The following is a 13,298-nucleotide window of genomic DNA, read 5'->3' as shown; positions in this document are numbered from 1 at the left end:
ATGCCATCGTCGTGGACCATAGGTTGAGAAACACTGACTTATTATATTATTTGTCGTATATTATTTATTCTTAGACTCAGACTAAAGTTTGGCAATCGCAATCAAAAGATTTCAGTCACCATTACAGATTTTATAGTCGTCATAGCAATCTGGCATCACAGATTTGTCAATATGTACAATGACAGGACCATTGGCAAATCAAAAAAGAAATTGGGAGTCAGCCAAACTTTCCAGGAACCAAACATTTGTTTTTTCGAGAACGGCCAAAATAATTTTTTATGCTTACCCAGGACTTTGTGATCTTCTCCCATGTTGATGAAAATGGTTACAGACATTCAGAAAATTTTACATTGCCCTCAGGCTTTAATTTAGTGATCAATATTGAAAATTTCAAGAGTCAATGCAGATTTTTTACTCAAAATGACAGCTTCGAACCTGGGATTTGTCCATATCTGCACTATGATAGTGTACAGGGATGTCTGAAGTGCTTTGAGCTTTATGCAGGAAATTTTTATTTCTAAATTGATTCTGAGGATGCTTGGACTCATGCCGCAGATTACCATTGGTGCTCCAGCAACCACACCACTCGTGGCTTTGACATTATAGACAGGTAATGTACATAGTTAAACAATACAGCCTGCATACCTTGCTTGACAGTGTATATTTTCAAGGTTGTATTAATGTTCAAAGTGTGTTTGGAAATTGATATTAAAAATTATTGAAAATTTGAGTTATAAGTTAGAATTTTTGTTTATATATTACATTTAAATGATATACAATACCTAGTGGGATACTACTACAGTACAACTTCTCGATAGCAAACACCCATGTGACTAATTTTTTGCATGCTAATGGAGAGTGTCTTACTATATAGCGAAACAGTCGAACCCATCTCAAAACTGACGCGAAAGAAAGTTTTTGAGTAAGAAAGGTAAAACATACGCAAAATAGCAAAAACTTTAAAAGAAAATTAAAATACTATGTTTTATTTAATGGCAATGAAATTACAAAACACAAATCAATTACACTAGGCCTATATGCGAATATACAAAAATACGTGTGTTTGGATTTTTCTTCAAATTTTATTAAAATTTCTCAATTAAAATAAACCATAAGCTTTGATTGATGCATATTTTTTGCTCTGTGAGCCTTCACACTGCCATCTATTCTAGCAAAAGCAGTGAATAATTTTTGTTCAATCTTCTCAATTTGCTGAAGAAAAATGATGCAGTATTTTTAGGGCATGCATTTCAGCATTCTTTACTGTAACTTTTTCTAATTCCTCTGGATGATCTTCTGTGTTTGCGTTCGTATGTTTATGAGCATAAGTGCATACAGACAGGGCCAGAACTAGAGGGAAAAATTTAGGGGGCAACAAGTGTTAGGTGAACACATAGAACACTTAGAGAGAAACGATGTCACTCTCCCCTCAGCTCTTACGATGTTAGCCCCCAGATGGCGACATACTATATGTCGCCATCTGGGGGATAACATCGTAAGAGCTATTAGCTGAGCTAATACTCTTACTTATGGCTGTCCATGTGCAGTCCCGTTCAGCATTCATACATATGCTTTAAAGAAAGAAAATATCTGTCCTCTGTAGTTCAGTGGTTAGAACACTCGCCCGGACAGTGAGAGATTGGTGGTTCGATTCCCCACAGAGGAATGTGAATTTTCTTTCCGAACTACATCTCGGTCTCCGCTTGGTTATCCAGGCTTTCGTACATAGAACACTGTTATAAAATTATTGAATTTCGAATCATGGGGACGGAAAAATCATGTTCACCCAGGCAGCCAGATAATACAAAAATCCTAGTTACGGCCCTGCATACAGGCTCTTCGAATGAAATGCTGGAGCGATAGTCAATCTCCCACCTGACACTAATACATTTTGTTAGTGAACCTGCTCCCCCGTGTCTATGCTCAACTAAATCAGAGTTTCCCAAAAACATTTTCAATCGCTTTTTTTCAAATTTTTTTTTCTCCCATCACCCCAATACAATCTAGCCCTATGTTATAGCCATAGTTTCTACAGCCTCCAACTCCCCCCCCCCCCCCCACCATGGACCATACCAATCGAATGGTCCGGGGGACAATATCTGCCCCTTTACTTTTAACTATATTACTTACTTGACACCATGGTTTAGCCTTCAAGCTAGTTTTTTTTAATACTTTGAGACAGGGCGGTGAAATTATTTGATTTAGTACAGTAACTGCTAGGATTTTTTTTCTTCGAAATATGAAGTTTTGAAATAGAGAGAAGATATTATACTATACATTTTGAAGCCCTGTTCCAAAGACTTCAAAAGTGTCCGTTAAAGGGGGAGTGTCAGTTACGGGAGGGTTCACTACAACTTTTTGAGATATCAAGTTATAGAAAATTAGACCAGGGCTAGACAAATTGTAAGAAAAATTAAATGCCAGCAAATTTCTTAGGAGCCACGAATGATTTTAATCTAAAAATAAAATTGTCCCAAATAATGTTTTCAACTTTTCTGGGACTTTATATCCTTTTCCCATGTTAAAAGACACATCGTCATGAAATCAGAAAATGTTGTGTTATTCATGGACTCTAATTTAACAATCACATACAGAAAATTTTAGGCACCAATAACCTTTATATTTGTCACGTCAACCTGGCGCCTGCGATTTGTCAAGCCGTGGATTAGACTGCATAAATAATTCATACAAATGATGCAGAATTATAACAACTTCATCACATAGCCCAAAAAAATAATTATAATTCTTATAATTACCTTTTTGGGGTTCATTTTCGCAGCTCGTTTTTACAAACTCTCTCTCTTATAGGTGGAGATATACTTGGTATATACTTGGAAGTCTGGGGGAGCACGGTCATTATTGCTGGGGGGCATGATGATGTCAATATATACAATATATCAGTCGAATCCCCCTTTGGTGCTGGGCTCCCCCAGCCCATATCTCTGCCCATGCTCTCTCTTTCATACCAAGTTTAACAATTAGTTTGTGAATTTCGAAGCTCATAAATAGGAAAGGCGTTAGAAGACATGGCATGCTGTCCGGTACCAGAGAATAAAAATATTTGTAAAAATGCATCAGTTCTTTAAAATCAAACAGCGTCTATGCTGACTTTTGTCCACAGAAAATTAAAAGCATAAATACCTAAAAATATTTCAGATCAAAAATTTATTTTTCTTTTACAAAAGATCAAATTTTTTTCAACTGACTATATGGTAATAATAAAAATATGAGTTAAGATTTATAAGCATAACCTGTAATAGCTTTGTTGTTGCTAATATCTAGATAGCTTCATAAACAGGCTTGACTTCAGACATTGGCTATGACATACATGAATATATATGAGAAGCTTCCTTTAAATTAAAAAAGTACTCTAACTAATCTTTTTGTATGCAGTCGAATCCCGTTATAACAAACTCTAAGAGACCAGAGAAATCACTTCGTTATAAAGGAATATTGCAGGTTTTTACATTATTTCTATATAAACTTATCTGGGGGATTAGAAAAGTATTTGTTAAAACAAGATTTTTTTTCTGCTATAACAGTATTCGACTGTATAACATGGCTGGGTACCAAAACAGTTTTTTTAGGAGTCGCTTTTCCTTTTGAGAAAAATTAATCCAAAATAATTCTTTTTATACTTATAAAGGAGATAGTGATTCCTTGCCATGTTGGTAGATATGTCAAAAATGTATGCTGTCTTGTCCTCAGACTAATTTAATAATCACACACAAGAAACTTTAGGCACCAACACCATATTTTTTAATCGCCTTGGCAACCCGGCACCTGGAATTTTGCCCCCACAGCAGAATGTTTTTCATTGTTTTGTAACGAGTCCTCAGCTGACTAAAAGTAAATATTCCCATAATAGCGTGTTTTTTTCTACACATTTATTAAAATTATTCATGATATTGTTCTGCGATGTATGTTGCAGTTTTTGGCATGTTTTCTTTGGTGGGTCACGCCCTGTATATAAAATTTTCTCTTCTTGGTTAATAATGGAGTTTAATGGTAGAATGGCATTTAAATGGTACAATCTGAGTTCAAATCAGGGCTTAACAAACTGAAAAAATATTTAGGTGCTAGCAAAATTTCTCACTTGCCAAGCATGATTTTTTTCAAGTAAAATGGCCCTACATAATAATTTTTCGACTTCTCCAGGACTTAATAACTTCTTCCCATGTTAAAAGACGTACTGTAATGGAATCAGAAAATTTTGTGCCATCCTTAGGCAATTTATCTAACCACAAATAAAAAATTTTAGGCACAAATACAGATTTTCTAGTCTTCATACGTCAACCTGGGATTTGTCAAGATCTGGTTTAGATCTATATGGGTTTCATCATTTTTTTCCCTTCACACGTGATAGAAAGTTAGGTAATTTGCCTGATACAAGATAAAGGGTCCATTTTAAAATTGTTCAGCAATAGACAGCCTATAAAGCAATCTGAATAATATCCTTACCACTTCTCGCTACTCGTATCCTTACAGGATTGCCACTCTTTGCGCAATGATTCAACCATGCTACGACATCTCGCTGAGTAAATCCAGCAACTTTTTGACCCTGAATTTCCAATATAACATCTCCGTTTTCAAGATGACCATTCGAATACGTGATGTCTTTTTGCACCAGATCTTCAAAATAAGCGAATTCACCTTTGTCCGAACCACCACTCACAGCTAAGTTTAAAGTGCCCTTCGGTCCAATACATACGGAACACTCATGGGTATTTTCCGACCAATGTGTTTTAGTAGGTTCATAATACGGAGGATCTTTTTCTATTTTACTTGGCAGAGGAGCCGGTTTTTTCAAGGAAGATTTCGACATTATTTTGGAACAATAAAAGCTAAAATCATGGTCCTCAACTCGATAAAATTGATGGAAGCATCAGTTTATTGAAGCAGCAACAAATCACGTTCATTCACATGATAGACGATACGGAAATATTTTTCTCTTGTTGCGGCTGTCAAATGATACAGTAGATTTTGTACAGAATCCAAGAGAAGCGAATTGTGTATCAAGTGTTCACGTCATCAAAACTTCTCAACTGCGAAAATTCAAAACACCCCGACTGTTGTTTAGCACAAGTGTCAACCGATGAAAAGAACAGGTGGGCGCATGCGTACAAATCAATTCTGCCCCCTAAACGTAAGATAGGTGAACGACCTGATCTTCACAAGAAAATCAGTTTTCAATTTTATATTTCATTTAAAACCGAACTACTAATTTAAAAAAAATATTTTTCCCTCTCTTATTAAAAATTAAATCTTCACTTATTCAGTTCATATTTTTTAATAAATTTGAAAGTTTTTAATACACACACTGTGACCATGTGACCAGTATTTTACGGGACTTTATTTACAGCCAACCCTCGGTTTACGAACTTTATTCGTTTCTGAAGTCTGTTCGTAAACTGAATTGTTCGCAAACCGAAATTATTTTTCCTGTAGGATTCGAGGTAAATTGGAATAATTCGGTACTGGGCCCCCGAAGATTTCTAGTATCGATTTTAACAACACTGGTTTACACTCAATATATAGTGCAGTGTTCCTCAACCTTTTTTTAGCCCACATGGCCCCCTTTGGACAATACAGTTAACCCTCGGTTTACGAACTCAATTCGTTCCTGAAGTCTGGTCATAAACTGAATTTTTGGGAGAAACTGAAATATTTCTGCCCATAAAAATCAATGCATAACGTTAAAGCAATCGAAAATCATTAAACTAACACTGAAAAAATTACTATAGGTATGAAATAGATCAGTGATTCCCAACGTGGGAGATGGAATGTTCCAGGGGGGCGGTAGAAGCTACGGGTATAGCATAGGATTCTATGGATTAGATTGCGTTGGGGGGAAAAAACTTTCTGGAGAAGGGGGCGATATGTGTGTGTGTGTGTGTGTGACAAAAAGGTTGGGAAACTATGAAATAGATGAAATTAAAATTATGACAGTGCTATGCTTGTTGTCCTCTATAATCTTGATTACGAAGACCTCGAAATCTCTGCCAGCAAAATTCATGGTTCTGCTGGCAAGCTTTGTCAATAAGAACTATTACAATGTAGCGTATGAAAATTTTTTTAGAATTCTTTGAGTGTTAGTTTATTATATACCACATATTATTGTAAAATGCAACTTTAAAAAATTCTTTGGTGTAGAGCTTCCTAAACTTTAAAATGACCTGTTGATTCATGGAAGGGAGAACAGAAGTCATATTTGGGGAGGGAGAAGGGGGGGGGGGCGTAAGAGCTTCACTCTGATTAAATTTAATTATTTAATCAACTCTTTTGTAAAATAAAAAAGATCGACATGCGGTCACAGACATCTAAAATATGCTTTTTGAGGATTTAGTTCATTCTGCATGTTTGTAAGGCTTACTTTTCACCAGTTTCTGTAGTCGCAAACCAAGACTATAGTTCGTAAACCGAGGGTTCGCTATTTTCTTCTCGTGACCTCCTTATCTTATTCAGGGCCCTCTACCCTCATCGAAACATTTTCCACTTATTAAATTGAATTTAATCAAAACCGAATTTGTGGTGAACCAAAATTTTATAAATAAGATCGATTCCTGGAATCCTGGGCCAGGCCAACACCAGCAATAGGAGACCTATAGCTCTACTATGGCTGGTGCTGGCCAGGCACGGATCCGGAAAGTGAGTGATCAACCCTCCCGAAAGCCAAATTAAATGTGAAAAATAGATGTGCGTAATATATTGGACGATCCAACGGACCTCCAATCAACCCCACTCACGCATCACCATGCGTCCGCACCTACTCTGGGCAAGAGTTCAGTAAGCTTCCTTCTTGTGGGGGTTTTATGTATGACTGTCTCAACATCATGGGTCCCTGGACAAAGTGAGGTTCTGGGGACCCATAACTAGATGGAGAAGTACCAAATCTCATATATCAAGTGGTCCCCCCCCCCTCCCGAATCATTCCAACTTGGGCCTGTGGGTTAAGATGACCCTAGTTCTATGCAGGGCCGCAACTATATGCTTGGTCACCCAGGGCAATCGCGCATTTTGACGTCCCCCTTGTAATGTTGAAGGAGAGGTTTCAGAATGAAATTTGCGCCCCCTCGGGTCTAGCGCCTGGGGCACGAGACCCGCCTGCGCCCCCGGTTCTATGGACAGTTCTACTGGATTCTGAAAAAGTAACATTTTCTCCCAACCACATTTCTACTTGAAAGCTCTAATTTTCCACAGCTCTCCATGCCTCCCGTTTCACCTGATTTTCCCAAGTGGCCCCCTTAGATCATCCCAGGATAGGAAGGGGTCCATATGGCCTCAGGTTGAAAACCACTGATCTAGAATCATCGTACTGACACTGAAAACACTCCCCGAAGAGAAACAATTTCAACCTTATGGATAACAGGTTTTATTATTTTACACCAGGGCCAGACCTATGTCGTCTCATCAATTTCATGTAAGTGTTAAAGCTCTCGAAATTCGGCCAGCAAAGCAATCTGGCCCTAATGCCTTCCAAACCGAATCCATGATTCTGTAAATAATTTGCTGCCAAGCTTTCTCAATTTGCACTATGAGCAATGTAAGACATTAAAATGTTTCCAGAAATCAGTGGGTGTTGATTCTATATCAGACATTATTACAAAACGTCTCTTATGTAAACAGGACTTGACAAATTTGAAAAAAATCTAGGCGCCAACCGAATATTTTTTGGGAACCCTGTGCATTTTTTTTCCAGCGCTAGTCACACAAAGAAAATTTTAGGAGCCAATACCAATTTTTTAATTGCTTGGGATCTGTCAAGCCCTGATGTAAACCTTCTCAGAGTTTGAAATGAGAAAGACTAATTTTTCATGTTCACTGTAAAGCCATGAACATGACAGAGCAGGTTTTTTGCACCACGTGGACCGAACCGAGAGCATTTGGCGTTGGCAGAACGTGTAAAGGCTGAAACACACTAAAGCTGTTTTCAATAACGTGACGTGATTTCACATCATGTCAAAGACGACGTAAATTCTGATTCATGGAAATTGTGATGTGGAAATTTCACGCCACACAGAATTTCCACGAATCAGAATTCACAACGTCTCTGACGTGACGTGTGTTTCGGCCGTTAGTCTATCACGCCACGCGTTTGTTTTCTCCCTAGCGTAACATCAGCTGTTCTGTTCTCTACATATCCGCATTTTTCATAACAAAAATGCAGAGAAGATCGGCGTACGACACATTTGACTCCTCCAGAACCAGTCGGGCAATCAAGTCCGACGTCAAGCGCTGGCGTGAGGTGCTTTGCGCTCTGCAGGGAAACAGTCATATTGCTTGGCTGGTGGACGAAGTGTCGCGCTGGGCGACTCACGTTGTACGAGGCGAAAAAAACCTGCTCCTAGGAAAACAAGGATGAAGACGGGTTTTCCTAAGAGCAGATTTTCTGCGCCGTGTAAAGCGTGAAAACGTCGATTGGTTTTTTCAACCAATCTCCTCCCTCACGCAGTATACGGCATGAAAAACCTGGCTTTAGAGTGCAAACATAGTGGCGACTGATTTCCGATTCCGCAAGTCGGCACCGTTACGGCATGGCCGCCACATCCTAGAGCGGGGCGCCTAGGCTGGGATCTTTTGCGGGCCCTCCGGTCAGACTTTTCACGGGCCCCTTCTATAGCTAATTTATAGCGTGAAAAAGCAAAAAATGATGAGAACTGGCTAGAGCCCTGTCAGCCCCCCCCCCCTTTGTGGGGGCCATGCGTTACGGATTGGTTAAACTGAAATTCAGGTTTTTTTTTTAACCAATCCGAACCAGCTGTATGTCACCATGTTCGTACCTTTAGTCGTGGATTCAGATGATTTCACAAATTCCAATTTGCAGGCGACAATCGGTTTACAAACGTAATTCGTTGCTGGAGTTCGTTTACAAATACAACGCCACAACAGGCAAAATGCCCAACGAGGTGGCTGAGAAAAAGAGGCCCATAAAAAAATATGGATGTCATATATTTCAAAACTATAGCAACGCAATTAAAAATGCAATTAACAAAAATTGTAAACAATATATACACATGATAAAATATTATACAATGCCCATAAAGAATACTTATGGTTGTCTTATTCTAAGTATGGATAGCTTCTCGATTTACCCCAACATGTTTATCGTATTTCTTTTTTAAACTTGTCAATTGTGTTACAATTTACTATCTCCGGGGTAAGCTATTTCATTTATTAACAACGCTATTAGAGAAAAATTCCCTGCGACACCATAGCCTTGCATTGTCCCTCACCAATCGATACGGGTGTCCCCTTGTAAAAGCAGTCGATTGGCGGTGTACTAAAAGTTGATGGTCCATCCTATCCATCCCATTGAAAATTTTGTACACCGATCATATCTCCTCGAACCGAAACAATTTCTTCCATAGGAAAAATGTATCCTGTTCTCCCGGGATTTCTGGGGTGATTTTTCACAACAGCTCTATGCATAAAGGCGCGTATACACTAGCGAGCCAATCTTGCAACGCATGACCCCCTGCAGCGGTTCTAACCGATCCCAGGTGGGTCAACAGCTCAAGAATCGTTCACAACACCGTACAAATTACTGAACAACCATTGCGAATGCTTTCATTGCATGATCCGCGCGCTAGTGTATACGCGCCTTAATGTAAAATGAATCGGAATCACTAAACTAACACTGATAAAAAAACCCATAAATATGAAAGAAAATTAAAACGATGGAAGGTCCGTGTCTGGTTTCATTAATATCTGTAACCTCAGTGACCCTCAAAAGTTCGAATTATTCAAAATTTGAATTAAAAAAGTTCTATATTTTGTTCACTTTGACAACAGAGCATATATCACGCTAACCAGTTTGTTAACAACTTCAACATTTTCATTCTGCACAATCACTAATTTTGAAAAAGAAAAAAAATACCTATTCAATCTTTAACAAGAGATGTAAAAGAATCTCAGAATTGCAACAATACTCTAAGGATACTTTCAAGTTTAATAATACTCGATATTAGCCACAGATATTAAGATATTATCCTTGGGTTTTAAGTAATTCAAGAAATTATACTGATTCATTACGAAATGTTTCCATTATAGCGATGACGAGTATTGTGTATAAAAAAGAACATATACAGTACTAGGCCGTAGGTGAATCAGCAGTGATGCTACAATAATGACCTGGCCATTAAGAAACCAGCCCCGAAAGGGGGGTTCCTCAGACCATTCTATCCGCTGATGGTGTTGAAATCCAAGATGGATGGCTTTATTGATACATTAGTTATATTTGAGATGTATACATCTTAAAGCAAAAAAAACTTTAAATACAAATGCCACAGCAGACAAAATACCCAACGAGATGGCTGAAAAAAGATGTCCATAAAAATATGGTTGGCAAATAGATATCTAAACTATATTAAAAACACAGCAACCCAATAACAGCAATAAAAAAATCAATATATATAATTATGATAAAATATAAATATACATACTGCCATAAAAAATTATGGGTTTCATCTAAATATGGATAGCTTCTCGATTTATCCCAACATATTAACCGTATTTCTTTGCAAACGTGTCAATCATGTTAAAATTCATGACCCTTGTGGGAAGGTAAGCTATTCCATTTATTCACAATCCATTGGAGAAAAACTTCCTGTAACACCACAAACTAGAATTGTCCCTAACCAATTGATACTGGTGTCCCCCCTGTCGAACCAGTTGATTGAAGATGTATTTATGGTCCATTTTACCCCATCCCGTTGAAAAATTTACACTTCACAATCATATCCCCCACCGACACCTACGCTCTTTCAATCTTTCAATGTAAAAATTTAAAAAAAATCAAATCAAGTCTTCATAACTTAAGCGCAGCGTGCCATTAAGAGCATTGGCTGTTCTCTGCATCCCCTCGAAAAAGTCTGTTCCTTTGTTAGCATGGCCTCCAAAATCTTACGACAAACTAATCCAGGATAAACTAAGCCCCCAAAAAAGTGAAAGGATCAGTTTGGGAGAACATGGAGACGTTTTCGAGAATGAAACCCAGCATTCTGTATACCTTTTTAACCGCTGCTGAACATGTTCAGAAAACCCAAGCCGCTCGTCAAAGAGGATTCCCAAATTGGTGATCCTAGTTGCATCCAGAATGTGAGACACACACACACCACCGTTCAACTCATAAGTGAAATGTGGGTTGTTCGAACCAAAATGAGCGACCATTGCACTTGTCAATGCTAAAGGTCATGCTCCAATCGTTAGTCCATGCTGCAATCATGTTCAAGTTCGTCTGGAACCTGCCCCTTTCACTTTGATTCCAGACTACGCCATAAGCTTCACATCACCTGCGAATTTACACACAAATCCATTGATATCCTGATTGAGCTTATCAATAAAAAGTGGAAAAGGAATGGGACCAAGGACACTTCATTCAGGGACCCCACTTTTAACGCCTGTTCAATCAGAAAATTACCAGTTCATGGATAACCAACACTGAGCTATCTCTCGCAACCACGATTTTATCCACTTCAACAAGTAGCCCTAGCCTACAATCCTTATCTCATGTAAACGCTTCAAGAGTTTACCATATTGGAGCAGATCGAATGCCTTCAGGACAGATTGGTTGCACATGACTTCAACCCATGCTGGTTTTCCGATATCACATTTTCATCTATTGACTTCACTGATTGCCTTTTGAAAAAAAAAATTTAGCTCCATTTCCTTTATAAATGAAACAAGTATGATTTTCCGTGTTAAATATTAGTTTTTCTCGCCATATGCAGAAATATTTACAAAGGCTCCCTTGGGTCACTCTTAGACTGGGATTATGGTATAAAAGTCCTTTTATAAAACTTGAAAAATGCAACTAGTAAGGTCACCTGTCACATTTTCTAGAATGTAACGAAAAATCCATCTAATAAGGTTATTAAAGTTTTATAAAAGGATTTTAACAAACTTTTATAGTGTAATTCCGGCTTTTTAGAGTTTTTGAAAACTTTTTCCCTTTTCCCCTTCCCATAGGCCCCCCAACCAAGCCTGAAGTTACTACTACCCCCAAATAGTCCTATATCGTCTATTTTGGTGAACACTGCATTAATATTTGAATACATATTGAAAAAAAAATTACTGAAAAATCACTGAAATAACATTTTTGGTAAATGCAAGAATTTTTTTCTCTGGTTAGCTTGGAGAATCTGCCATACCTCACCGAAGCTGTGCATCAATATATTAGTTACGATACAGGGTGAGCAAAAAGTCTGTAAAAACTTTAAAAATTCATAAAAATCGGAAAAATAACCGAAATAAAAAACGGTTTGCAGGGTTAGCATCGCTAGGTCACAGGAATTTTTTTAAGACAGGAAAAAAACTAAAAACATCTGATAGGTGGCGCTAGTACGAGAGACTTCGGTGGGAATATGCAAATGTGATGGTTATAAGAACTTGCTCTCCTAATCCACAACCAGTTCACCCATTGTAAACTATGCAGACCTGCTGCACTGCCGTTGCTGGATTTGACACTTGCCTGCTATGTTATTCCCTGTAGTGGTGATCATGTGAAGATTAAACATACTGCTGTATTAAACAATTTGGAGGCATTCTGTTCGTTATTTGCATATCTTTTCTTTGACTTGTGTACGTCAGCGTCACCTATCGGCTATTTTTTGTCAAAAAATTTCCAGCAACCTAGGGATGCCAACAGTTTTTTATTTCGGTTATTTTTCTGGTTTTTATGAAGTTTTAAAGTTTCTGACTTTTTGCCCACCCTATACTTTTGTCGACATAGAAACGAGTGATGCAGTTCCCGTGTAGCCTCTTTCACTGCAAACTCCACTACGAACAGACTGTAGTCCTCAAGTGGATGGAGTCTCAGTAGCTGGGAGCAGGATTTTCCATGTAAAAGCAAGACTGATAAATTCTCAATCGCTAATCAATGAAAATTGAAGAGTGGATCCCTTTATCTATACTGAGCAGGGTTGGTAAAAAAACTGTTTTTTTTGTTTTAAATAGTATTAACATTAAAAACAATAAAATTTCTGAAAAATAATTTAAACTTCTAACAATTAAAATAAATGTTTATTAATGTAATTAACACTATTCCCATATTAATTAATAATTATTTCTTGCATTTCAACAAAAACCAACTTTTGCAATTTAATTATTTTTTGCTTAACTCAATAGATTACTGGGTGTTTGAAAATTCTTTTAATGTTGTTATTAATCATATAATATAAAGATGTTTTCTCCAGTTACTTTCAGTATGCTTAATTAGGAAGCTAGTTTGCAAAAACTATAATAAAAATTAGGTGAATATAATGTATTTAATGAAGCATAAATAATGCAGATTAATTAGC

The 13,298-nt window shown here is 37.6% G+C and overlaps 1 protein-coding gene across 2 annotated transcripts in view; it reads right to left on the bottom strand.

The window, feature by feature from the left end:
* The window catches only part of LOC149065614 (membrane-associated guanylate kinase, WW and PDZ domain-containing protein 3-like), a 130,901-nt gene extending 125,804 nt beyond the window's left edge, over positions 1-5,097 (bottom strand). The window contains exon 1 of one of the 2 annotated variants that reach the window (XM_089253973.1): positions 4,462-5,097. In XM_089253973.1, coding sequence (XP_089110099.1) covers positions 4,462-4,825 — 364 coding nt within the window. In that variant the 5' untranslated portion in view covers positions 4,826-5,097. The remainder of the gene's footprint in view (positions 1-4,461) is intronic. The other variant, XM_089253972.1, reaches the window with a different exon arrangement.
* Positions 5,098-13,298: the final 8,201 nt, after the last annotated feature.

The sequence above is a fragment of the Pholcus phalangioides genome, unplaced genomic scaffold, assembly GCF_987345545.1.
Source record: "Pholcus phalangioides strain wild (caught in Gottingen) unplaced genomic scaffold, Ppha-v1.0 ptg000039l_1, whole genome shotgun sequence".
Lineage (NCBI taxonomy): Eukaryota > Metazoa > Arthropoda > Arachnida > Araneae > Pholcidae > Pholcus > Pholcus phalangioides.
Note: the sequence above shows the minus strand (reverse complement) of the source record. Positions and strands in the feature narration are given on the sequence as shown.